This window comes from Heloderma suspectum, chromosome 1 (genome assembly GCF_057233095.1).
Source record: "Heloderma suspectum isolate Gila_16-S chromosome 1, 16-S_ref, whole genome shotgun sequence".
NCBI lineage: Eukaryota > Metazoa > Chordata > Lepidosauria > Squamata > Helodermatidae > Heloderma > Heloderma suspectum.
The window spans coordinates 210,017,636-210,045,552 of record NC_139458.1 but is presented as its reverse complement, the minus strand read 5'-3'; the positions used below and the strand labels follow the sequence as shown (position 1 = coordinate 210,045,552).

Genomic DNA, 27,917 nt, shown 5'->3' with positions numbered 1-27,917 from the left:
CGCTCTTGAGGAGGCAGGCATGTCATTGTCAACATCTACAATCAAGAGATGGCTTTATGGATGTAAATACAGAGGCTTCACAACAAGGTGCAAACCACTGGTAACGCTCAAGAACAGACAGGCCAGATTAGTCTTTGTCAGCAAACACCTAAAAAAGCCTGCCCAGTTCTGGAATAAGATTCTTTGGACTGATGAAACCAAGATTAACTTGTACCAGAATGATGGGAAGAGAAAAGTATGGAGAAGGAAAGGAACAGCTCATGAACCAAAGCATACCACATCATCTGTCAAACATGGTGGAGGCCGTGTTATGGCATGGGCGTGCATGGCAGCCAATGGAACTGGATCACTGGTGTTTACTGATGACCTGACTGCTGATAAAAGCAGCAGGATGAATTCTGAAGTGTATAGGGCTATACTTTCTGCTCAGATTCAGCTGAATGCTGCCACACTGATAGGACGCCGCTTCATATTGCAGATGGATAATGACACAAAACATACAGCAAAAGCTACCCAAGAGTTTCTCAAGGGAAAGAAGTGGGATGTTCTTCAACGGCCAAGTCAGTCACCTGATCTCAACCCAATAGAGCATGCTTTTCACTATGGAAGACAAGACTGAAGGTAGAAAGACCCACAAACAAGCAGCAGCTGAAGGCAAAAGCATCTCGAGGGAGAAAACTCCGAATTTGGTCATGTCCATGGGTTCCAGACTTCAGGCAGTCCTTGACTGCAAAGGATTTTCATCCAGGTATTGAAGGCAATCCTTAAGTTTGAAATGATGTTGTTTTGTTCCATTACTTATGAGCCACCAACGATGGGGGTGTGTGTATGCCACTGGCTGTACTTCCTGAATGGTTAGTTCCCCACTTTTGTCAAACCCCTTGAATTACAGCTGGAAGTCCTGACTTCGCTCCCATCTGGGTGTGTTTCCTTTCAACTTCGATGTGGTGGTGTACAGAGGCCAACTGCCAAAACAGTTATCCTTGTTCCAATATTTCTGGCCCTGACTTTATATTCTGTGTTCTTCTCCTCCACTCAGTGAGTCCTGTGTTTGTGGGCCTCAAAGCCAGGTGTATTTTTTACCCTTAAGAAAGCTGTTCAACTGTTCTCCACAAGTCTGCTGTGGCGAATGGTCAACAAAGAGGTGTGCAATCATGGGAGTAATTGCACAGGAGACCTATGCAAGGATATTACAGATATCAAATACCCACTAACATGCCATAATTCAGTCTCAACCATTATTTTCTCTCCTGAAGCTGTGTACCTTGCCAGTAATAATGCTTGCTTCCTTGCTTCCGCTAAAGCAATTCTAGCCTCTTCCTCGTCTCTCTTCCTTCTCTCCTCAGCCTCATGTTTCACTTTCTCCTCTTCTTCCTGTTTCCTTTTCTCATATTCCAACCGTTGCTCTTCTGCCATCTCAGCTAAGCGGCGTTGTTCTTCCTCTAGCCAGATTTCCCTTTCTTTCTGTCTGCGTTTTTCCACTTCTAAGGAACAGATTGTTAGATAGTTGTTAGCTATTGTGATAGGGACATAGCAAGCTGCCTTATACCAAGTCAGCCCATCGCTTAATATTGTCAGCACTGACTGGCAGCAGCAGTTCTGCAGGGTTTCAGGCAGGAGTTTTTCCTGCCCTGCCTGGAGATGCTGGGGATCGAATCTGGGACCTTCTGCATACAAAACAGGTGCTCTACCCCTGAGCGACAGCCTCTTGCCTACCTATTAAAGTTCTATCTATTTAATTCCCTGTCTATTTAAAATTATATCGACTTAAAATGACTTATTTAACGTTTAGAGATTATTAAAATACGATATTCCACGGATACCCAATGAGCACAGTTAACTGGGTGCAAATTTATTGTAAACTTTATTTGACATTTTTGCAAATTGTCTTATGTAATAAAATGTGGGGGGCATAAGGGAAAAGATGTGCAAATTAATAAAGACTGGTGAAGAATGAGGGTGGGGTGGTGCTTGGGAGTGTGGAGACCCAGGTTCAAATCTCCATTCAGGTGCAAAAGCTCACTGGATGACTTCAGACCAGTCACTCTCTCTCAGCCTACCTCACAGGGTTGTTGCGAGGATGAAATGAGGGAGGGGGTAGAACCTTTTATACTGTCCTGCGCTCCTTGGAAGAGTGAGATATAGATGTAAAAAGTAAATTAAAATGAGGAAACCCCACAGATAAGCCCAAAAGACTAGATAGAATTTCAGGAAACCTTATTGAACATCAGCAGCCAGATGTGCAGAGATATGAATAAGTCCATTGATTTCAATGGGCGTAGGCACAACTATCTCTGCATAGGATTGAGCTGCTGAAAAATTAGACATAGGAGGCAAGGATGGGTTTGTTCAGGTTGGAAAAGAGGGGATCTAATAACTGCGTTCAAATACATGAAGGTTTGCCTTAAAGAGGATAGAGATCAGTCATGGAGAAGACAACACCAGGCTCAAACTGCAACCAGAAAGGTTTTAGCTGGATGTTAAGAAGAAATGTCTTTGGAAATACCTTAGAGAAGGTTGCTGAAGTGTGTAACAGAAATTCCATGTGGAGGTCTTTAAAAGGCAACGATGGAGAGCAAAATAAATCCCCTGGTTGGGACAGGCAAAAATGCTCATAGATGCTGGTTGCTGATAAACCAGTAGGTTACTTGTTGAGGGTGGAAGAGGGGATAATGTGGAGGGTTGGGGATATTGATTGGTGTCACATATCTATATTAAAAAAACCAATACATTTTAAATTTTAAAAAATGGCAGCCCAGAGCACTGTGGGAAATTGAAAATGGCAGCTCCACACCAGTGGACGCTGTCCCCCAGGGAAGTGTTATTAGTCCTTCCCTTTTTAATGTCATGATTAACAATCTTCCTCTGCGCCTCCCTTGTGGTGTTGATATTTGTATGTATGCAGATGATTGTGAGATCTGGGCTCATAACAGGTCTTTGCAAGTTGCTGTTTCTAGAGTAATTTGGCTTGTAGTAAAGTTGAAGAATGGGGAAATTCCTGGGGATTTCGGTTTTCCCTTAGTAAAACTGTCGGGATGGTCTTTTCCCATTGGGTGGTTGCCTCTCCAGTCATCTTGAAGTTATATAATACTCAGATTCAAGTGGTACCTTCTTTTAAGTTTCTAGGAGTAATTTTTGACCGAAAGTTAACTTGGAAAGCACACGTAGACATAACACTTAAAAAGTGTAGCCTTAGGAAAAATATGCTGAAAACAGTATCTGGAAGTACCTGGAGAGCAGATAAGAAAACTTTATTAATGTTTTATCAAGCCTCTATTTGACTATGATTGGATTATGGTTGCCAGGCTTATGGCTCTGGTTCTTCCACTTTGTTACATCAATTAGATGAGGTACAATCAAAGGCATTAAGAATGAATAATGGTGCTTTTATTACTATTCTTTGTACTGTCCTACAAGGAGCTAGTGGAGAATGGCCAAATGACCTTCGTCGTGAATTCCTGGATCTTATGTTATGGGATAAGTTACGTATCCCAGAAGAGGGCCCTTTGTGTAACCTTTTTGATGACTGTTGGGAGTTTGGAGATCCAAAAAAATAAAAAAATAAAAGCCCATATGTAGCCAGAGTCCTTAATCTGTTAAGTAAATATCAAGAGATTAATAGTTTTAGTCCAAGAATGGGGAATTGTAGTCCTAATGGTTGGATGTGGTCTCCCCTATGGTTGACGTTAGTGAGATGGGAATTCATCAAATTGGCACTGTGGGTGCTAAAACAATGTCCTTGGAACATATTTCGGTGGAGCTTGTGCTGTATGATCTATATGGATGGCTCTAGGGATCCTATGAATGGTTATGCTAGCATGGCATTTTGTATACCTAGTTTTGGGATCCATAAAGGATATCGCCTTTCCAACTGGATCTTGATTATGTCAGCCGAATTGGTGGCCATTGTTTTGGCACTAGAATGGATTATGGAGGTTCACCCAACCCATGCCCATGTTTTGTCTGATTCCCTTTCTGGGTTGGTAGCCATTCAGTCTGGTGGTGTAGATTGCAAGAACAACATCGTAAATGAAATAGGGGCCTTATGCTCAGAATTGCACGTAATGGGCATATAGGATGGCTTTTGTTGGATACCAGCTCATGTTGGCATTACAGGGAATGAAATGGCGGATTGTACAGCAAAGCAGGCTTTAAATAGGGCCTTTATTGATGTTCAAGTACCTTTATCTCATAGAGAAATTAAGCGTTGCCTGCTACGGAAGTATATTCAAAGATGGCAAAACAATTGGGAAGAGAGCAGTACCGGTTGCAGGGTTTTCTCCTCTAGCCCTAATTTGCGAGACTTCAAAATATTTAATCAGCCTGGTTGAGCTTGGTGACTATTAACTGGACACTGTGCAGTTCAAAGCAATCTATTTAGAATTGGGCAGGTGGATTCAGATATTTGTGCAACCTGTAGAGTATCAGAGACTATTGATCACATTCTATGGGATTGTATAAAATATCTAAGACAATGGAAACCCATTCTCCTTATGTTGAGGGATAGGGGAGCTCCAGTTGGGGATTTGGGTGTGCTCCTTACGATCCATGATTCAGTCTTCTGTGATCTCTGCCATCTGGCAGAGTTACTATCAAGTTATGCTTGATAGTAACTTAGCCAGCAGTTTGTGAGTTAACTGCCTGAGCAAATTTGACATCAGTAGGTGGTGGTAATAAGGGCCTTTAGGCCTTGCTTCACCATAGAACCTCCAGAAGAAGAAGTGGAGGCTGCCATTTTAATGCACCAGAATGACACTATGTTGCGCCCTTGATGGCATTGTGGGAAATTTAAAATGGCTGCCAGAAAAGCCCATGGCAGGGCACTTTGCCAAGAGCCCCCTCAGATCCGGGCCTGGCCCTATACCAAGGCCTGCCTCAAAGCACCTGCACGTTCTTGTTCCTCCTGCTGCTTTTTCTTCTGCATTTCTAGTCGTCTCCTGCGGAGTTCCTCCTGCTGCTGCCGTGCATGTTCTTGGGCTGCCTTTTCAGCTTGTTGCTTCCTTGCTGCCTCCTCCTCCTGGCGCTGGCGCTCTTCTTCTAGTTGCTGTTTTCTTAAACTAAAAGAAAGAGGCGCTTGTTGGAAAGGTCCAAGCAGATGATTCACAAGCGAAGTAGAAGCAGGAGGACACAGAAGACGTGACGGAGTGTGTGTGTGTGTGTGCATATAACCTGCATCTATGCTCTAATAAAACAGCAAGATCAAAGAGCAGATTTAGAGTAGACCCATTGAAATCAGACTACTTTTATCACATTTTAAAAATGTCATGCCATTTCCATGTGGTATAAATTCTGGCGCATGCTAACCTCACAGTATTGTAGCTTATCCTAATGGGAGTGGTTTCCGTCTACAGAACTGGTTCGGCAACCTTTCTTCCTGCCTTTACATTTCATCTGGGGAGGGGGGAGTGGCTCTGTGGGGAGGAAGTCACGGTCTGCCCTCCGTTTAATGACCATCATCATCAGGGGAACATCATCATCCATTTATTTATTTTTTAAAACAATTTATTTTATTTTTTTAAACAATGTGCACCTACAGAGGTCCGCACCTGTAAATAACACATTTTTTCTTATGAAATTGTCCCTGCACAGATACAAGCTTTATAGATGTACATTGAAAATATTGTTAAAAAAAAGTAAATGGATACACCTTTGTGGTCCCAAAAGCAGCTCTGAGGAGGAGAAGGGCAGCTATCAGCCTTTCTTGACAGCTTTCCCGCCTCCCTTCCCCTGAAGGGCTTCTCACCCTCTACCTTCTCTCTCTCTCTCTCTCTCTCTCTCTCTCTCTCTCTCTCAATCTCTTTCTTTCTTTCTTTCTTTCTTTCTTTCTTTCTTTCTTTCTCTCTCTCTCTCTCTCTCTCTCTCTTTTCTTCACCTTGCCCAGTGAAACAGTGAGTGAGATCAATGCTGCTTCCTCTCACTCCCTGCCTCCTCTGAAAAAAAAAATTAAAGTTTGGAATATCTTTTCAAGCCTTCAGTATTATCCCCCCTTTTCTTTTCATTTCCTTTCCTCAAAAAATTACAAGCTGACAACATTATATACATGTGTACTCAGAATTAAATCACATTGTCTTCCAAGGTGTTGAAACAGGGCAAGGGGAAACTGTAACAAGAGGCTTTTATTTACCGAGGGATTTGGGGAATGTTTCTTGGTGGAGAGGAACAGGGGAGCATAAGCTGGGCATTGCTGTGTTAAAAACCCTCTTTTCTCTGATTAAAGTAATACAGACCTTTGCAGCTGTGCATGCATTAATTTTTTTTAAGGCATGAGACAGCAGGGCTCATCTTACAACCATCCCTCCAACTTCAATACAACACAATACAAGCACCATGAAATGACAGGCGGCACAAAGTGATACAACTGAGAAAAATCCCAGCATAGCAGTGCCCCGCAAAAGGGGCTCCAGTGTAGATCCTCTCTTAAAGTTTTTAAAGAAGTATACATGATCACTTCTGGTTTTCTGCTATAGTTACACTGATATTGATGATAGGTAGAAGTTTATGCCGGGGGTGGGGTGGGGAAGAAAGTAGATTTCCTGATGTCTTGGACTTCAGCTCCCAGCATTCCTGACCATCGACTATGCTAGCACAGGCTTCTGGGAAGTGAAGTCCAAAATATCTGGACTGAAATCCAAAACGTCTACTTTCTGCCCACTTCTGCTCCTTGCAAACTGTACAATGACTTCCCCCACTTTAATCATGGAGATCTCGTGACATAAGCTTGGTGAGAAAGAGAAGGTTGTGAAAGTGTCACTTGAAGAAATACTTCCGTGTCAGTTCTCTCCCTTGTCAAGCAAGCTGGACAGTTATTTATTTTTACTAACCGCATCTCCTCCATTCTCCTCTGTTGCTCCTGCTCCATTTCTTCCTTCATTCTCTCCATGCGCTCCTGCTGCTCGTGCTCCTCCCGCTTTAGCTCCCCATGCTCCCTACGTTTTCTCTCTACCGCCAGCCGTCTTTTCTCTGCCCTCTCTGCTATCATCCTGTCCCGTGATAGCTTCTCCTCTTCTTTGTTCACAGGGAGATCCTGGGCGGTTAAAAGGGAAAGAGGATCATAGAATAGTAGGGTTGGAAGGGTCCTATAAGACCATCAAGTCCAACCCCCAGCACCAAACATCCGTACCAAACACAGCAGCACACTCGACCCTGGTGGTGTTAACTGATGGAATGTGTGCATTTCTCGAAATGGCCGACTGTCGTAGAAAAGAAATGTGGGGTTTGCCTTTGGTGCAAGTCCCTCCCTATGCCAAAGTAGTAGAGCTGTTGCTGAATGAAAAGTGCATACTGTATTTACACAACAGTGAGCTAGCATGTGGCAAAAAGGCATCCCCACAGGCAGGAAGAGTGTGTCCGTGCGTGCGTGTCCCTGCCTATCTGGGCCCCACCCACCCATGCAGCCCCCAAAGGATTCCTCAGGCACCAGTGCATCCCTGCACCCCCCCAAAAGGTAACCCATCTCTGCCCTAGTCCAATGTTTCTTTCTTGTCCCCCATGGAATAAGAGGTATACTTGGGGCTCCATCACACGGGCAGAGAAATCTGCATCAGTACTGGGGCTTTCTCCATCTGGTTCCATCGTGGGTTTAGATCAGGTTCCTTTACACAGTTTTGTCAGTCCCATTATATTCCGTTCCTTACCTTTTCATGGGGTGGCCACTTTTCCGCAAAAAGCCACTACCTGCACTGAGGGCATCGCGAAATTTCCTCCCTGGTTCCTGCCCCTTTCCCTCCCCTCGCAGGTTACTGGTGGGTTGGTTGTGATCGACATGCAATTCAGGTGGACAGCAACCTCCACTGAACTGCCCGAACCCCGCCCCCGCAGGCACCGGCTTCCCAGCAAACGGCTGGCATGCTGGCATGCCGGCATTCCGGCCCTTCTGTGCTGTGGAGCGAGCAGCCGAAGTCGGGAGCCAAAGTCGGCACGTTGCATTGAGTCACCGACCTGCTGGCAAACCAGCAGGTCAGTATACTGACACGCCCGCCACCCCAATGTCTCTGCCGCCGTCATCATGACCGCACCCCCAACAAACCAAAACAACTGCCCACAGCCGCACACACAGTGGTTTCTTCGCACTATGGGAGAAATACACAGGGAGGTTATGGCGCTCCTGTTGCGTGGGCTAAAAAATATTGCATTTTTTCCATTTGGGGATCATAGCATCATAGAATAGTATGGCTGAAAGGGGCCTACAAGGCCATCAAGTCCAACCCCCTGCTCAATGCAGGAATCCAGGTCAGAGCATCCCTGACAGATGGCTGTCCAGCCTCGTCTTGAATGCCTCCAGTGTGGGAGAGCCCACCACCTCCCTCGGTAATTGGTTCCATTGTCGTATTGCTCTAACAGCCAGGAAGTTTTTCCTGATGTTCAGCCAGAATCTGGCTTCCTGTAACCTGAGCCCATTATTCCGTGTCCTGCACTCCGGGATGATAGAGAAGAGATCCTGGCCTTCCTCTCTGAGACAACCTTTCAAGTACTTGAAGAGCGCTATCGTATCTCCCCTCAGTCTTCTCTTCTCAAGGCTAAACATGCCCAGTTCTTTCAGCCTCTCTTCATAGGGCTTTGTTTCCAATCCCCTGATCATCTTTGTTGCCCTCCTCTGAACCTTCTCCAGTTTGTCTGCATCCTTCTTAAAGTGTGGTGCCCAGAACTGGACACAGTCCTCCGGATGAGGCCTAACCAGTGCTGAGTAGAGGGAAACTAGTACTTCCTGGGATTTGGAAGCTATGCTTCTATTAATGCAGCCCAAAAGAGCATTGGCCTTTTTTGCAGCCACATCACATTGTTGGCACATATTCAGCTTGTGATCGACAACAATTCCAAGATCCTTCTCGCTTGTAGTGTTGTTGAGCCACATATCCCCCATCTTGTAACTGTGCATTTGGTTTCTTTTTCCTAGGTGCAGAACTTAGCATTTATCCCTATTATATGTCATTCTGTTGTTTTCTGCCCAGCGCGCCAGTCTATCAAGATCACTTTGAATTTTGTTTCTGTCTTCCAAAGTATTAGCTATCCCGCCCAGTTTTGTGTCATCTGCAAATTTAATCAGCTTTCCCTGCACCTCCTCCTCCAAGTCATGAATAAAAATGTGGAAGAGCACTGGGCCCAGGACTGAGCCCTGCGGTACCCCACTCGTTACCTCTCCCCAGTTTCAGAAGTTCCCACTGATAAGCAGTCTTTGAGTCCGATTCTGTAGCCAACTGTGCATCCACTGGATCGTTGTTTCATCTAGCCCACTTTGAGCTAGTTTGCTCATCAGGATATCATGGGGCACTTTGTCGAAAGCTTTGCTGAAGTTGAGGTATATTATGTCTACAGCATTCCCACGGTCCACAAGGGAGGTTACTTGATCAAAAAATGAGATCAGATTTGTCTGGCAGGACTTGTTCTTGACAAATCCATGTTGGCCTCGAGTAATCACTGCGTTGTTTTCAAGGTGCTTACAGATGGATTGCTTTCTCATCCGCTCCAGAATTTTCCCAGGGATTGATGTCAGACTGACTGGTCTGTAGTTACCAGGTTCCTCCCTTTTACCCTTTTTGAAGATAGGGACAACATTAGCCCTCCTCCAGTCATCTGGCACTTCACCAGTCTTCCATGATTTCTCAAAGAGAATAAGCAGCGGTTCTGAGAGTTCTTCTCCCAGTTCCTTTATTACTCTAGGATGCAGTTCATCTGGCCCTGGAGATCTGAACTCATTCAAAGGAATTAGGTGTTCCTTGACCATATGCCTATCGATCTCAAGCTGCAATCCTGCCCCTTCAGCCTGTACTTCGCCTTTGCCAGGGGGGTCATAGACCCTCTTTTGGGAGAAGACTGAGCCAAAGTAGGAATTGAGCACCTCTGCCTTTTCCTTGTCATCTGTTATCTTTTTGCCATCCTTATTTAATAGCTGAACCACCATTTCTTTCCTCTGTCTTTTACTAGGCATGTAGCTGAAGAAAGCCTTTTTGTTGTTTTTAGCATCCCTCGCTAACCTCAGCTCATTCTCAGCTTTAGCCTTCTTGACACCATCCCTGCAATTCTGTGCTACCTGCCTGTACTCTTCCTTTGTTACTTGGCCTTCTTTCCACTTCTATATGTGTGCTTTTTTGTTTTCAGGTCATCTCTCAGCTTTTTGTGAAGCCACATTGGCTTCTTCTGTTGTCTTCCACCTTTTCTTCTTGTTGGAATTGTTTGTAATTGTGCCTTGAGAATTTCCTTTTTTAAAAGCTCCCATCCATCTTGGACTCCTTTTCTCGTTAGCGTCGATTGCCATGGGACCTTACTGATCATTGTTCTGAGTTTATTAAAATCAGCTTTCCTAAAATCCAGGGTACACGTTTGACTACACTCGGCTTTTGCTTCCCTTAGAACCAAGAACTCAAGTACAACATGGTCGCTTTTCCCCAGAGTTCCTATAACTGCTACTTTATCCACTAAGTCATCTCTGTTGGTTAGGATCAAGTCAAGGATAGCCAATCCTCTACTTTCTGTAGGAGGAAGTTATCTGCCACACAAGTCAGGAATTTCCTGGAGGGGCCATGTTTTGCAGAATTTGTCTCCCAACAAATATTGGGGAAATTGAAGTCCCCCATTACTACTACATCATGCTTCTTTGAAACATTGGCTATTTGCTTTTCAAAAGTTTCATCCTCATCTTCTCCTTGATTGGGTGGCCAATAGTAGACTCCGACCATCAGGTTCCTTTTATTCTTTGCTGCATTTATTTTGATCCAGATGCTCTCGATGGGGCTACCAAGCTCATCCTCCTGTATTTCTGTGCAGAGATATGTATTTTTCACATACAGTGCAACCCCACCTCCCTTTCTGTTCCTCCTGTTCTTTTGGAACAAGTTATATCCTTCAATTGCTGTATTCCAGTCATGAGAGTCATCCCACCACGTTTCAGTTACACCTATCAAGTCATAATTTCCCTCCCGTATTAAGAGTTCAAGTTTGTTCTGTTTGTTTCCCATACTCGGGGCATTAGGATATAGACATTGAAGACCATGTGCTTCATGGTCTGGCTTTCTTCCTACATGTGTCTGAAGACTATTATTGGGCGCTATTAGAGCTGTTCTCTCTGTTGCAGTGCATGAGGCTACGTCCATTGTTACCCCCAACTTTACATCTCCCTTCCCCGTAGGATTCAGTTTAAAGCCCTCCTGATGAAGTTCTTCATGCTGTGGCCAAACACATTCTTCCCAGCCTTTGTGAGGTGCAACCCATCCCTTGCCAACAGCCCATCTTCCAGGAAGTATAGCCCGTGGTCCCAGAATCCAAATCTCTCTCGTTGGCACAACCTTCGTAGCCAGTCATTCACCCGGAGTATTTTTCTTTCCCTTTCTTTCCCTCTTCTAACTACTGGAAGGTTGGATGAGAAAACTATCTGGGCCCCAAAGTTCTTGAGTTTCCTTCCCAAAGCTTCAAAGTCTGACATGATTTCTTCGTAGCTCCGCTTGGCGGTATCATTTGTTCCCACATGGATGAGAAGAAAGGGATACCTGTCAGTGGGCTTTATGAGTGCAGGCAACCTTTCAGTCACGTCTCTAATCTGTCCTCCTGGAAGACAACATACCTGGTGAGTCCACAGGTCTTCACGACATACTTGGGTCTCGATCCCACGCAGCAAGGAGTCTCCCACTACTACCACTCTTCTTGTTGTTGTAGGCCCGGGTTTCATCGCCTCTGTTTGACTGACCTTCAGCCTCTTGCTCACTCTCATGTAGGTTCCCCTGTGATTCTTCCTCTGCAGGCTGTCCTCCAGTCTCATCCGCAAGTACCTGGAATCGGTTCCACAGCTCCACTGCTTCCACTGGTGCAGAGTGGCGTCTAGTTCTTCTCCTCCTAACTGTCACCCTTTTCCAAGGCGTATCCTCTACTCCATTTTCTTTCACCTCAGCATTTCCCACTTCTGCCTCAGCTTGCTGTTGCTCTTCAAGCTTCTGGTCTTCCCTTTGCTGCTGTAGTTCCCCCATTCTGTCCAAGAACTCTTCATATTCTCTTATTCCCCAGAGGGTCGACATTCACTGCTCCAGTCCACTTACTCTTTCTTCCAGCAGCGTGATCAGCTTGCACTTGTTGCAGGTGTAGGCCATGTTGTTCTCAGGCAAGAAAACAAACATTGCACACACCTTGCAGGTCACCACCACTGGAGAGTCTTGTCCTTCCATAGCCTCTTTCCCTTTTTGTGTCTAGCTTTGTGATTGTTCTAGACTAGCCTGTGCCTGCTCCTCTACTCAGTAGAGGTTAAAAGCAGAGTCCCACTGGTCAGGAAGTGTGTGTTACAAGACAAATAATAAAAAAAGTTAGTTAAAAAATTAAAAAAAATGTTAGGGGCCTCCCCCTTGACCTCCCCTGCCGAACTCCCCTGGCCAACTCCTGTTTGCTCCCCCTGTCCGCTCGCTCTGGTCGCTCGCTCTCTGGTCGCTTGCTTGCTTCTGTAGTCCCTGGACAAGCTGGAGCAGCTTGCTCTGCTCTGCTCTGCTCAGCTGGGTGGCGGGAAACAGGGATAACACAGGATAGGCGGGGGAAATGATGGGAAAATCACTGGAGGATTACGGCGTAGTGTAATGGACCCGCAAACTTCCATGAGTCATGAATGTGTGATAAATTGCAGGTGTAGAGGTGTCCTTGGTGTATACTTTACACTTCATAGGTAAAGTCTACAAGTACAAAGTCTGATTTATTTTTTTTTAAAGCAGGCATGAACCACTTCATAAGCTCTACTGTACATACATTGTTCAAGAATGATGCATTAAGTATTGCTCTGTCTGAAAATGAGAAGTCTTACCTCTGGAAGCCCACTGCTCTGAACTGCAGCAGTCTGGGAGCCAGTTGCAGTGGAAACAACTGGATGGGTAACAAGAGGTGTCTCATTAGCAGGACCTGCATGAGACCCAGAAGTCTGGCCAACATCTTCAGCAAAAGAATAGCTCTCCTCAAGCAGCAGTGGCTGATCTTCCTTAAGAGGGCTGGAAGGAGGGAGGCTTTGGTCAGAAGTGCGTCTCAACTCTTCTTCTTTTTCATCTTCTTCTCCTCCTCCTCCTGCACTTCCTTCTTCTACAAGAGAACTAGGCTGTTTCAATTCAATACCTCCTCCTTCCTTTTCTTCTTCTTGATTTGGTTCCTTGGCAGTTTCTGATCTCATGACACTTGTTGGCTTCTCCTTGGAATAAATAACTGTTTTTCCAACAGTTTTTTTCAGTCTTAGTTTCCCTGTAAAAAGATGCATTTTGTGCAGTTATACCACAAGCAAACCTTGAGCTGCGTCTGAGATTATGTTGTGCAATTCTTGCACAAAGTCTTCTGGGTGTCACAAATATGTTGTCTTTTTTATGTTAGGCCCAAACTACAAACACATGTAATGGTAGTCTGACAGACCTTTAAAAATGAAAAGCACCTTTGGGAGGATGCAACTGAGAGCAAAGAAGCAGTAGGAAAAAAGTATTAACCCTTTCTCTGCCTGAAATCCATGCTCTAATAATTACATGCTCCAAATTCCCTCCCCCCAGCAATTTTCTCCCAACAAGAGAGACATGTTTTGCAAACCTATGTTTGTCCCTGCAAACTTCTGTTTGGAACCCTATGGGTGTGGGGAAATGGTAGGGAGGGAGAAATGATGGGTGGGGGAAAAACAGCAGAATTATTCTCACCAAGCAGACTGTAAGGAGACCCAGCAGGCAGGCAAGAGACCTGTGTGTATGGATATACTGGGTTACGTATGTCTTGTGGCACACTAGAAATTTACTCGTGCCACACAGTTTGGGAATTATTGTAAGGGCCAATCTAAACATTGCGCGTGCGCGCGCACACACACACACACACACACACACATAATGGTAGCCCAGTGGCCCATTTTTACATTATTAAAAGCCACTTTGAGAGGTTAAAGAGCAGACAAGCAGTTGAAGGAATGCTTAACTTCTCTCTGCTGGGTGTGATTGGCACATTCAGGTTGGAATCCTGAACATACTTACTAGTGAGTAAGTCCCATTGAACATACTGAAACTTACTTCCCACTCTGAGTCACTCTCATTGCCAAGAGACAGCGGAATTACCTGCCTTCAGGGGGTGACAATCCATATGCACACTAAAAGCATACCTTCTTTTGGATGCAAGGATGAGCTGCATCTCCTATTTTAATTATGGAAAGAAGTGTGTTTTGGCTCTCCAAAGTCTGGGAAGCACTGCTGTATCATGAAGGTGTGTAAACGCACAAATAAGTGGGTGTTCGTATAATAGTGAACAACTATGTCACAAAAATGAGTGTTGTGAAGCTGTGGACAGATTATTCTTTTTTTATGCAGAATGACAGCATTTCCACAACACTATGGGCTTTTTCACACACTTTTATCCTGCAATCCTTTTATCCTGCAATTGAGATTGCTCAATCACTGAAGTTTGCAGGCTCTTTACATGATGCTGTGATCCTCCAGGGCATTTCCTGCACTAAATGCCCTTCCTTCCATTTTTTAAATAGATCGCAGATAATGAGCTATCAAATTACCCAGTTGAATTTCCTCTGTGAAAAGAGGAAAAGCAGCAAGAAGAGGAGCAAGATCAATGAGAAATATGGAAGACTCAGATATGGGGGAGAAGGAGGGGGACAGGGGAGGGGGAGAAGGAGAAGGAAGCGGGTGAAAAAGGGAGTCATTTTGATCCTGCATTTAAAATGAAAGCAGAAAGCTCCATTTTAAATGCAGGATTTTAGGCTGGTGTAGAAATGCCCTATGTTAGCAGATGGTAGAAATTTTCCCCTCAGATTGAGCCTCTCTTGCTGTTTTACCAACATGCAGCACAGATTTACACATTATCTTCCTAATGGTGGTGGGGTGCATGTATTTGAGTCCCTTTTCCACGTGTTTTAAATCCCACAGACGTTTCTTACGCTCATGGCCAGGACAGGCAGAGAAAGCTGGAGAGGCTTCAAAGCTGGCTTACCCATTTGTCTTTCTCTGTGCTCCCAGAGAAGAGGATGGGCCTCATAATGGCCCATCTTTGTCCTGGTAGCTTTTTAAAACTGTATTACATTGCTTACTCTGGCAGTAGCTGCATTTGCCTGATAGTAAAAGGAGAATAGCTGCTACCAGAGTAAGTGAGGTATTGGTGCTCTATAAAAGCTGGGTGGGAGAGGTGCTGATGCTACCTTGGACAAAGGAAAATCTTCCTTTCCTTGGTGTAATGCCTGGCTATTGGGATACTAAATTAGAAGAGCCTACCATTTATTCAATATATATGTCTCACAAGCATATGAAACTCAGTTTTTAAAACCCAAGTGGCTTTTTCCTGTTGTAGGCAGGGTATTACAGACAGAAATTGGTATAAATGTATTCCTGAACTCATACCTACAACAAAGTCTGTCTGACTTTGGCGTTTATCTTTCTTGGGGCTCTTTTTCTGCATTTTGGACACAGCTCCAGTTTTCACCAATTCATGTTTCTTCTGTCTTGTCATTGGTTTGTTCTCTAAAATACCTCCAGCCTGGAAGGAAAAGAAAAAAAGGAAAAAGAAGCAAAGTTTGTGCTCAACTAAATACATGTTAGCATAGCCCTCTATAGGGCTAGCCCAAGGTATTTTGCAGCCTGAGGTGGAACAGCATGTGGGTCTCCCCACACACCCATCAAGTTATTTTGGCAGCTGAGGCAGAAAATTTCACAAGTGCCTCTCCCCCTTTCTGGCAGTAAAAATACAATCACAGTAAATTAAATAGCATTTTGCCGTCATCTCATGACACTTAAAATCTGCTGCCTTAGGCAGCTGCCTCACTCCGTCTAATGGTAGAGCCGGCCCTTGCCCATTCATTGATTAGGGTGGGGAAGGTGTGTGCGAGTGAAAGCAGAGCTGATGTCTTGGACAGTCCACCCTAGTTTGAGAGCAGCAAGAACACTGAAGACCAATAAAAATTATATATAGCATTACAAGCCTGACAAAACAGAACAGACAAAACAGGCACTCCAAAGAGTTGAGGGAGAAGGTGGACATGCGATGTCACATGCAAAGAATAGTGGGGTCAATCTGGAAGTACCAGATTCAGCCAAATGCCCCTATTCCTTTCCTGGGACAAGCTCTGAAAACTGTGGCTACAATGTGCTTAGTCTTTGGAAGCTGAACAACCCACAGCGGTGTGAGCATCCCAAACATCTCTTCCTAGTAGGCCTAGGCTGAGAGTTGAGCAAACCTGGCTGAGTCCAGATGCACAGCCAGCTGGCCTAGGCCATGGAGACAGACAGCCTCAGACCAGGAAGATGGAAGGTGCCATCTCTGGGGCTGACGCAGTGACAGAAAATGGCAGCTTCTCATTTCCCTAACTGCAAGCTTGTTTCTGCCCACATTTGCATCAGTCTGCGAATGCACCGAAATAAGTTGGAATAAAGCCCGCATGAACATTCGTGCTCAGTTTTGTACATGTATACACACTTTTGCACACACTTTTCCTAGTGTGAGCAGTTTTTGCAAGCCGTTTTCACTAATATAATACATTTTGTGTGTGATTTTCCACAATATATCCATTTCTGTGTGCATTTTTTTAATTGCAGACTAGATCAAAAAATTCTGAAAAGTGTGGATTTTGGTGTGCAGATGCATTCCAGTTTGCTTACAGGTTCAGCAGGTCTGAATTTGGTACATTTTATACAACATTCAGACCTGATTAATTTCTCATGCCTCCCTATTTATTTATTTATTTATTTATTGCATTTCTATCCTGCCTCTTTTCCTCTTGCAAGGAACCCAACGCAGCTTACATTATCCTCCTCCTCTCTATTTTATCCTCACAACAACAACCCTGTAAGGTAGGTTGGGCTGAGAGTCTGTGACTGGCCCAAAGTCACCCAGTGAGGTTCCATGGCGAGTGGGGACTAGAACCTGGATCTCCCGGATCCCAGTCCAACACTCCAACCACTACACCACATTGGCTCTCCCTAAACAACAGATGCTTTATTTGTCAATTCCTGGCCACTCTCTCACTCTCATTCTTCTCTCAGGCCTCGTTTCTGGAAATTCCACCCATCCACACACAGGCCATCTTATTTCCAGAACTCCCAAAGGCTTTCAGGGCTCACCTCTTCAGAGACATGTCTCCATTTGGGGACTGCCCTTAAAGATACATAAAGCATACACAGACTATGTTATACTGTACTGATGGTGCAATAATGTATGTCTAAAAAACTGTGGGGTCAATTAGACCCCACATACCATTCATGTAGGGTTGCGTGCATTCCATCATGCAGTATTACTGACTCCAGTGACTTAAGTGCAACAATATGCTTTTACTGGAAAGGAGAAGATCTCAATAAAGGCATGACTTTTGTTTTACTTGAAAACAGTGTTATCTTGATAGTTTCCACCAGGTATTTTATTTTTATGGCTTTCTTGGGGTACATTTGACCCCAGTACCAGATTCATAGTCAGTTTTGTTCTTTTTTCTTTTCTACAATGAACAGAAAATCACAATAAATAATACACGTTACAAACATATAAAACATACATACAGTTACTGCCAATTTTTCTAATGATGGAAGAAGGTTAATGGTGCCCTGTAACGTACCACCAGAAGCGGTCCATCTCACCTTGCCTCATGGCAGGGCTAGCTCTGCTCCCCTCACCCCAATAATCTGGTCCCGTAATCTGGGCCTACATCAGTCTTGCATGAGTTTCAACATAAATTTTGCCACCAGGCCACAGATGTATAACACTTACTCTATTGAGACTGGTGGCCTTAGCTTGCTTGCTGATTTTCTCCGATGAAGTGGTCATTTCTTCTTCAGTCCCAAGCTGCTGTGCAGAAGAATGCATGCCCATCCTTGTGCTCTCCTCAGTTTCCTCGCCATGGTCAAGAGGATCTATGGTGGTGCTATCTGACTCCGAGCCAATCTCCCTTTGAACAAGCAATTATGAAGTAGCCACACATGAGACAAAGTCTTAGAAAGTTTTCAAGCACATTATACTTTTTCCCCCTTGGAAAAGAAGCAACAGCAATAACAAAATGGAAGCTTTTCCCTCCCCACCTCCCACTCCCATTACGTTTGTTTTTGTTTACTGCAAGCTATGAACGCCTTTGATGTACAACTCATGTAATTGTAATGGCCCCGGCAGGTAGCTGCCTTTTTCCTCCTCTTGTTACCAAGAAGAGGAAGAAATATCCTCCTGTAGCATTAATGGCATTCCCAAGACTCTTCTCCGTGGTTAATAATAAAAGCATCTAGCTCCCAAAATACTCTCTGCACCTTTCATCTCAAGAGCTGAAACGTCCTGTTGTGTGCTCCTTCCCCAATTCCCAGAGCGGTAAGAAGTTCCAGGGCCAGAACTACTGGTTTTAAGGATCTCTTGGGTGAGACAGTGCTGGAGACTGATGGTATCTTTCTAATCTTTGCTTTATTTAACAATATGCAAGCAGAGCAGAAGTGAAGGCAAGGCTGTGCCCACATCAGTTTGCCAGAGAGAGGAGAGATCCTGCACCCCAAAGTGGTTCACCTTCAGCTGAGACAAAGCGCTCTCTCTCTCTCTCTCTGTGCCTGTCTTCAGAAATACCAAGGGCTCATTCTCACCCATAACCTGCCAGGCAGGGGTCTCAGAACAAAAGAAGAGCCCTGCTGGATCAGACCAAGGGTCCATCTAGTCCAGTGTTCTGTTCACACAGAGGCCAACCAGCTGCCCACAGGAAGCCCGCAAGCAGGACATGGGTGCAACAGCACCCTCTCACACCACTTTCCCCAGCAACTGGTGTACACAGGCATATGCCTCTGATACTGGAGGTAGCACACAGCATCAGGACCTTTCACAGCTGTTAAATCAGGGGTACAGAACCTCTTTCAGCCAAGCACCGAATTCCATTTCAGAGGCTGCATTCCAGTGGTGGGCAGGGCTGAAGTCAAAAGGGGGTGGGACCAAAGGCAAAAGGGGCAGGCTAAAAATACCAACTCATTTAAGCTTAGAGCTCTGACTGGCAATAACTGAGCCTCAGGAGAGGTATTTCAACCGTTTAGGAAGTGGGGGGGAAACACACAAAAGCTAGGAAGCCACCAAATGATCAGTGGTTGGTGGAAAGGGGATGAGGCCAGTGGGAGGGATGTGGCCATCTGGGGAATGCAAAAGAGCAGGATTGGGACCTCAGAAGGGCTGGACTTTGCCCCCACGCCTGAGGTTCTGCACCCCTGCATGAAAGGAACCTTAAAATTCTGTTGTCAAATCCCAGATTTTAATCAGAGTTTGTCTGGGAATGATGGGAGATGCAGTCCAACACATCTGGACAGCACCAGGCTGGGGAAGGCTGCTCTAAGCTAATCTCTTATTTTAGAAATAAATCTGCTGAGCTGGGCTATACAAGGCTGACCATTCTTAGTTACTCTCTAATAGAACAGAACGCTGAATTCTGCTAAGGTAAACAAGGCTGCCATATGGCAAACATATCCACAAGGAAGCATTTGTCTAGTCATTTAGAGTAGACGATGTGTTCTTTCTATAGCCCGTTCCCACGAGGCACTTCCCATACATCTCTTTTACACAAAATAAGCTCTCCAGAACTGGAAAATGTTTTCACGGCTCTGCTGATGCACCAGCTCCATGTGCCTAACTAACAAAAAAATCCTTAATTTCTTGCACCTGCAAAACATGCAATATGACACAGCCCTTGGAAAAATCAGCGGCTGTTCATTTTATATGCTTACATGTCTGATGCAGCAATCATCGAATGGGCAAGGTGCGGTTCCAAGTGCGAGAGGCTAGCGGATGGAGGCAAGTTATCCAACTGTTTCGCTGTATCTGCAAAGGGGGCAGAGCAGAGAAATACATCTTGGCAGGTTAGGCTAGAACAGGCCTTTGCAATCCACCAAGTAGAATGACAACTACTATCCATATACAGTGGATAAAGCTCCTGTTTTTTTGCTGCCTGCTGCGAACTTCCAACACTGAGGGAGGGGAGAGGCATAATTTGCTACCGCATGGCTAGTGGGCTGTGTTTGGATTGGTGGACCACACCTTGCATAGGCCTGAGCTAGAATAAGGTCACACTCTTTTTACATCTACATGAGCAATGTCGCTAATGTGTGAGCTGGGAATTCATGGATCCTGCCCACAACAACATCCACTGGGCTGGATCCAGGATCTGCCAATTTTGGAACCACCCCCCCCCCTGCCCACACACACCTCACAGCTCACCTTATTCAGCAGGGTCTCCTGACTCATTAGGTAGCACATTCAGGGGGCTGGAGAAGCTGCCGTGGGAAGGAGGGGGCAGGGAAGTCCCTTCCATCAGTGGAGTTGATCCAGCATAAATCTGGACCCAACCCGCTATCACCAAAAATAACCTTGTTGGGATACTCTGTTTTTGAAAACCACATCTTTTTAGAGTGTATTTTTGTGTCTGTTTCCCCCCCCAATATACCATCATCTCCCCCTGCAACTTCCAAATTAGACCAATAGTCTACATCAGACTTCCCCAATCTGGGGCTCTCCAGGTGTGTTGGACTACAGCTCCCATAATCCTCCAGCCAGCATAGCAATGCTGGTTGGGGAATTACATGAGTTGTAGACCAACCCATCTGGAGGGCATCAAGCTGGTGAAAATAATGAACATCATTTTAGTTTGAAACATTAACAGCTCCTTACTGCCAACAGAGGGGGCCCTTGCTCCAAGAACGTGGGAGAAACCAGCCTTGCAAAGTGTCCTCCTCCCCTGGATGCATGCCAGTAAAAGAAAGGAAGGAAGGAAGGAAGGAAGGAAGGAAGGAAGGAAGGAAGAAGCAGATACAAAAGCCTTGGCTTTTAGTTTTGTATTAGGCAAACACTAAGAAATCTGTTCTGAGGCAATACATTCCTTATCGTTCCTCTCCCTACCTCTTCTTCCACGAATCTTATGCGGAAAAAAGGCTGGACAAAATTTCATGAGTGCAAAACAAACAGATATCGGCAACAGTTCAACATATAGATTTCAATGGACTCCTAACTCTATTCTAGACTGCGACTAGTGATGCAGGGGTGGTGAAATCCATTTGATTCACATTTTAATCCAAACTTGTCTTTCAAACCAATATGAGAACTGAAGCTCATCTATTTGTTGAAATTCACACTTCTCCAAATTTTACACTGGAGTTCGCCAATTTTTTAAAAAATGCATATACGGGGGGGGGGGGGGTGTGCAGTGCACACAAAAGTGGGTGTCACAGTGAAAATAAATTTCAAAAATGCATTAGATTGCTTGTAAAAAATGTGCACATTAGGCAAAATTGTGTACGAAAAGACATGTTTTTGGAGAAACGCATGTAAAAATGCACACAAACATTTGCGCAAACTTTTAAAAAGTCAGTGTTTGGGACGAACCAGATCTAAGACTGGAAACATGAGGCACTGAGAGAAGCCCAAATTAACACATTTGTCCATCCCTAACTGTGACTACCGATAGCATAACCCTATACCTTTCTGCTCAGAAGTAACTCCTATTCAGCTCACTGGTCTTTACTCCAGGGGTATGTCTGTATGGGGTTGCAGACTGAGAGAGCAATCCTATGGCCCCTAGACAGTATCTGAGAGGCCATAAAATGCAGTGGGTATCCCTCTCCAAGGCCAGAGACAGTGACCCAACCTTGGAGGAGATCCAACTGTGGATCTCTCTTCTACCCCATCCCCCAGCCGCCACAGACAAGTCTGCAGCAACTTCCTCTCCTGAAGTCAGCATCATGACCTTGATGGAAATGGGTGTTTTGGGTGCGGGCCAGCGCGCAGGGAGGAGACAGGCCATAGATCTGCGAAAGTGAAAGGCCCTTCTGCTCCTGTCCCTGCCCTGAGCTAGATGGACTCTGCTGTTCCTCCCACCCTGCTAGGTTCTTGCCGGCGGGGTGCTGGATTCTTGGAGCACTCTGACATTGGAGCACTGCGCCCTGTGGGCTAGATGCCGATAGGATCGCTCTCTGAATGTACTAACCTGAGACCTTTATTGTGCAATCCTATACATGCTTGCTCAGAAGTAGGTCCTAATCAGTTCAATGAGGCTTCCTCCCCAGTAAGCTTGTATAAGATTGCAGTCGTGTCCTTTTATTTTTGCCATATGCGGCTTTCAAATAATTCATTAGAAAACAACAACAACTCCTGAGAAGACAAGAGACTGCCAACCCCAATGCCCCCAAACCCCTTCATTTACAAACAGGCAGGGGGATACTCACAAATGCTGTCTTTGCATAGAATCAGAGAGCTGAAAGGGACCTCAAAGACTCTCTAATCCAACCCCTTGCTGAGGCAAGAAAGCCACTACTACGACACCCTCAACAGGTGGCCACCTCCTGAAAAAGCTCTAACAAAGGATGCACTTGCTTTGGGGCCACTCTAAGGGTTGCATTCATTATTGGTCCTACTTAAAGTAGACCTAATGAAATCAATGGGGCTTAAGTTAGACTAACGCTAGATATAACCCATTGGATGCAGTTATAGGTGCAATGATCTTGGAATTGTTGTAGATCACAAGCTGAATATGAGCCAACAATGTGATGTGGCTACAAAAAAGGCAAATGCTGTTTTGGGCTGCATTAATAGAAGCATAGCTTCCAAATCCCAGGAAGTACTAGTTCCCCTCTACTCAGCACTGGTTAGGCCTCATCTGGAGTACTGTGTCCAGTTCTGGGCACCACACTTTAAGAAGGATGCAGACAAACTGGAGGGGGTTCAGAGGAGGGCAACAAAGATGATCAGGGGACTGGAAACAAAGCCCTATGAAGAGAGACTGAAGGAACTGGGCATGTTTAGCCTTGAGAAGAGAAGACTGAGGGGAGATATGATAGCATACTTGAATGGCTGCCACAGAGAGGAAGGCCAGGATCTCTTCTTGATCATCCCAAAGTGCAGGACACGGAATAATGGGCTCAAGTGACAGGAAGCCAGATTCCAGCTGAACATCAGGAAAAACTTCCTGACTGTTAGAGCAATACGACAATGGAACCAACTACCTAGGGAGGTAGTGGGCTGTCCCACACTGCAGGCATTCAAGGCGAGGCTGGACTGCCATCTGTCAGGGATGCTCTGACCTGGAATCCTGCATTGAGCAGGGGGTTGGACTTGATGGCCTTGTAGGCCCCTTCCAACCCTACTATTCTATGATTCTATGCACCCTAACTCCAAACTGGGCCGACACACACAAAGCATTTATCGTGCGCTTGTGACTGGGCACTCAAAGAAGTTTGTGGGTCCTTCACATGACGTCGTCAACCTCCAGGTCGTCTCCCGAGGTTTTTCCTGGTTATCCCACCTTAAAAAAGACTGGAGATAAACTGGAATATAGCCCCCGCACAAACACCATTTTCACAGTGTGTAGTGCCGACATATTGCGATAATTCTGCCACTAGATGGTGCTGTTTCATTGAAAAATATAAAAAGCCCCAGTTAGGCTGCTGAGAAAGGGCATTTTCCATTCCACATCATGTTCGTTGTCTAAAGGAGCCAATCCACAGGAGCAGAAGCAAAATGCTCTGGTAGGGCTGTGGGATTTTCTGTTAATGTAAAGACACCCTAAGCGCTTCATGTGGCAGTTATAACCCTTGACAGTCCCTTACCTCATACATTGGGTCCCTCATATGCCGTGTCTCCTGGTCATTGCTAGTTTCCATCAGGGGTACAGGAGCACAAGCATGGAGACACTGGACACAACTGGGCATTATAGCTGCAGCAGCCCATATTGCGGTTGAGTCCATGGTGAAGAAGGTGCGTTGATTGCTTTGCCAGGTGCCCAGATCACTATTAGAAATGGGACAACAGGGCCCTGTTGCAGACTTGCCCTGCATGGCAGTGAAATAACAAGAGAGCTAATCCTGCATTTGCCTAATTGAAACATCACTGTGTGGTGGTTCTACGTCACCTTCATTGTATGGTTTACATCTCTGCATGGCTGTTTCACATGCCACACTGGAAATGGAGAGAGCACATAGGGAGAGTGCATGATGTGGCTACTGCTCACACCAGCATTGGTGTGGGGTGAAACAATGTCATGAGGTCTCCCTATGTCCTGAATCACTGGCACAGTGAAGAAAGCTGCTACAAGGAAGTGGTAATCACAGGGCTGAGGTAATATAAGAACTGGCCTTGAGACACCATACATCTCAGCATGCTGGAGGAATTTTGTGAATGATAACTAACTCGATAAAACCTATGCACTCTAGTTTTATGAGACTGAGGTTCATGCTGACAGCAGCACAGCCCTTCCCAGTATGCCAAGGGTTCGCAATTTATGTAATTCATATTAAAAGGGAATCCTCTAAAGAGACTATTCCATTGTATATGCCATACATGTGTTTTACACAAACAAATACGATTCTATTGCTGATTATTACCAGGAATGCTGGAGCTGAGACCATCATAAATCAAAGCAAGGAAGTTGGCCTCTTTATAACATCCTGACACTTGGCTTTCCTTCACACGTCTCCTTGCACCTTCTCAGCATGGTGGTGACCCATTTTGCCCACCCACTAAGTACCAAATCACTGCTAGTTACACTCTTTTTTTGTTGTTGGCAACTTATTACATCAGTCTGAGATTCAATTTGCACCCAAAGTCTAGCCTGCTACCACATGACTTGTCACTGTTTTGAGACAGAGTTCTGTGGGAGTTTCATCCACTCAATCTGAGATGTGTTAGGTATTATCTGTCATATCTGTGTTCTTTTTACACTGCTAAGTCAGTTCTCACACCTTCTGTATCTTGGAAATGATGCATGAAGCATTTTAGCAGTTACAGAAGAAACGGAAGGCAGGCCTTATATAATTTGCCACTGTCTTTAGAATGGTAAGAAACAGGATTGTTATGCTGGGAAGAAGGATACTCTGGAGTTTCAAGCAGTAGGCCAGTCAAAAATACTTCAGTAAAGCAATATATAGAAATAAAAACACACTACTACACTTTGTTCCATATCAGAAGCCAGTGGGGTCCAACAGACACAGGGTTCGATCCAGATGTACTCATATTTAGAGTAGACCTATTGAAATCAATGGGAGTTTAAGTTAGTTATGACTAACATATGTCCCATTGATTTCAATAGGTCTATCCTAAGTATGTTTAAATCTGGATCCAACCCAAAGTGTTGTGCTTTAGCCTGGATTCAATTTATGTGATGTAAACACATGTGAAAAAAGACCACTCTGCTATAACACTTATATAATAAATCCACACTCTTTTATTTACAACAGTTGTTAAAGATAGCTACTCTTAACTGATAAGTACTAGCTTGCTATAAGGCCCTGAATTACTAACGGTTGTGGATAAGACAGACATGATAATTAAAACTGTGGCCACATCAGGTTCGGTGCTTATGGCTGACCCCAGCTTTGCCCCATGCTTTAGAAGCACTGATTGTAATAATAATAATAATTATTATTATTATTATTATTATTATTATTATTTAAAAATCCAAGCAGCACATGTACACTTATTCATTATACATGTACTCATCCATACCTTCATCCTTCACCACATTTTTTTTAAACCCACAAACATTTGGACAAACTTGCAAAACTGCTCCAAATCCAGGATTCAGGCAGTATGTGAGTGTGTAGGTGACTTCAGTTTAATTTATTACATTTATATCATGCCCTGCCTTTGAGGAACTTGGTGTACATGGGATTTCTCCCATTTAAACCGAGCCTAGGTGCTAACTAGTTAGCACTCTACACTATTAGCATTTCCCAGAGCAGGCCCAAGACATTTTGCTGCCTGAGGCAAAGGACATGATGGCACCCTCCCCATTCCATGTGCAGAATTTGACCAAAATGACAGCTGACTGAAACTCACTTCAACAATAGTGATGGAACAATGTCCAACAGCATACCTGAGGGCAGCTGGGTAGCTTAGTGGGCACAAAGCAGGCTAGCTTTGGCGACTCAGGGGAAACTATGGGAGGGGGGCTGCTGCCGCCCCTGGCATCTGCTGCTTGGGGCAGTTGCCTCACAATGCCTAATGGTAGGGCCAGCCCTGGCTTTTTCCCATTCAAACTGAACCATTATGAAACTCCCAGAGTGATTTTTCTGTAGGCCCTGGAGAAGAAGGTACATTTGGACTGAACATGGGGGTGAGCGCAACCCTGAACTACTCTCATTGCTCTATAAATGGGGCATCTGTCTCCACCCAAAGAGCATTTTCACAGAGACTTTGAAGCAAGAGCTGCCAGAGCTGGCTGCATTTTAACATAGTGAATAACTAAGGAGACATTTACTTAGGGCTTCCTGCTGAGCACCTCATCTCCCTGGCCTCCATAGTACTCTATAGCCATTGCTGACCCAGTTTGTTCTGGGCCTGGCTGGCCAAAAGGCTACCCAGTACCCACTCAATGACCAGGTTTACATGACATAGTGTGACTTATCGTGGGTTATTTAACCCACGACAAGCCACGGTACCTTCAAGCACCACTTTGCATATCCAACCCCCGCTTGGGGTTGTCGTGTCATCATGCAAACCCAGCAAGCATGGGTTATGTGAAGGATAAACAAGTCTAGCATAACCTATGGTCTGTTCTAGGGTTGTTTAACTGTCGCATAATCCATGCTTACAGGGTTTGCACAACACAACAACCCCAAATGTGCATGCGCCACAGCTTCACCATTGGTAACCTGCGGTGGGCTGTTGTGTTATGTGAACTGGCTCAATCTCAACTATGTTACCCTCAGGCCAAAATGTAACACAGCAAGATTGGCCACAGCCTTAGAAAACAGCAGTGTATATCGTGCTATGGGACCTGTGTGCATTTTTAAACCTCTAGCAAAGACAGCCCTTGCCTTCACATCTATAGCACTAGGAAAGTCAATTTACCGTGTTAAGATCTTTAGGATTTTTTTCCCCCTGTGCTTCTTTTGGTGAACTGTTGTAAGAAGAAGAAAAGGAAAGGGGGAAAAATACTAACATGAAATGAGTTCTTTGGATACAACTCTGGAGGGAGTTTTCAGAAGTGAAATTGCCTACTTGTTACGGGCTTACTCACAAGAATTTCTATGTGTGTGGAGTTCAGAAGTAGAAATCAACTGGAAGATAAAACCCATGCTGTGCGAAAAGGTGTGCTTTAGGAGCTTCCCTGGTGTGAGCAATGGGTAGGAGGGGGAGTTAAGCGGCTTAGCTAACAAATGCCAGAGAATCACAGATTAAGAGAATGGAACTCCCTTGCTAATGCATTGCACCATTTCTTTAGCACTGCCAGAAGTAGAGGAAAGTTGTCATTGCTTGGCTATGGTCTGATGTATATACAGAGGTCTTGCCTTAATAAAGCTGAAACTATAGATAGATTAGATAGATAGATAGATAGATAGGTAGGTAGGTAGGTAGATAGATAGATAGATAGATAGATAGATAGATAGATAGATATTTTCAGGAAAATTCTCTAAAATCTTAATACATGTACTTTTATATTGTGACTTCTTCCTGAGTTGAGACATTGGCCACATTTGGATGCAACAGAAAGCTAGAATTATGGTGAATCCTGACTTATCATAAATAAACCCAGCCTGTTTGCTCCCACTTGGCTCCTTCCACCAGTGGGAGCAGCTACACTAACCAGGAATCCAAAGCTGAGTGTGTTGTCCAGATGAGGGCTCCTAGCTTGTTGTTCCCAAACAAGCCAGGAATCATAAACCAAGAACAAATCCTGGTTTCCAATCCTAACTTGTAAGAGGCGCAACAAGCTAGGAACCCCAGTTTGGATGACATGGTAAGCTTTCAATTCCAGGTAAGTTTAGCTGCTCCTGCTGGCCGAAGGATCCAGCAGGAAGCAAATAGGCTGAGTGCACCAGAATGCAGCTCAGTAACAGCAAGCCAGGATTCTCCGGAATTCTGGTTTACCATTGCATCCAAATGTAGCCATCATATAATTTACCCTCTTTTGATTCATTCACTGGGGAACCCAGACAAGAAGCTGGTTATGCACTGTTTATCAGATAAGGTCCCATACATAACCAAGCTGGTGGCTAATTTATTTTTAACTG

The 27,917-nt window shown here is 44.8% G+C and overlaps 1 protein-coding gene across 1 annotated transcript in view; it reads right to left on the bottom strand.

Annotated features, from left to right (window-relative positions):
* The window catches only part of KIAA2012 (KIAA2012 ortholog), a 106,396-nt gene that overhangs the window by 3,184 nt on the left and 75,295 nt on the right, over positions 1-27,917 (bottom strand). The window contains exons 15-21 of the mRNA XM_084818035.1: positions 19,644-19,737; positions 17,677-17,854; positions 15,324-15,459; positions 12,770-13,194; positions 6,822-7,024; positions 4,885-5,057; positions 1,265-1,484 (exon numbers count right to left, since the gene is read on the bottom strand). Of these exons, the coding sequence (XP_084674161.1) occupies positions 1,265-1,484; positions 4,885-5,057; positions 6,822-7,024; positions 12,770-13,194; positions 15,324-15,459; positions 17,677-17,854; positions 19,644-19,737 (1,429 nt within the window). The remainder of the gene's footprint in view (positions 1-1,264; positions 1,485-4,884; positions 5,058-6,821; positions 7,025-12,769; positions 13,195-15,323; positions 15,460-17,676; positions 17,855-19,643; positions 19,738-27,917) is intronic.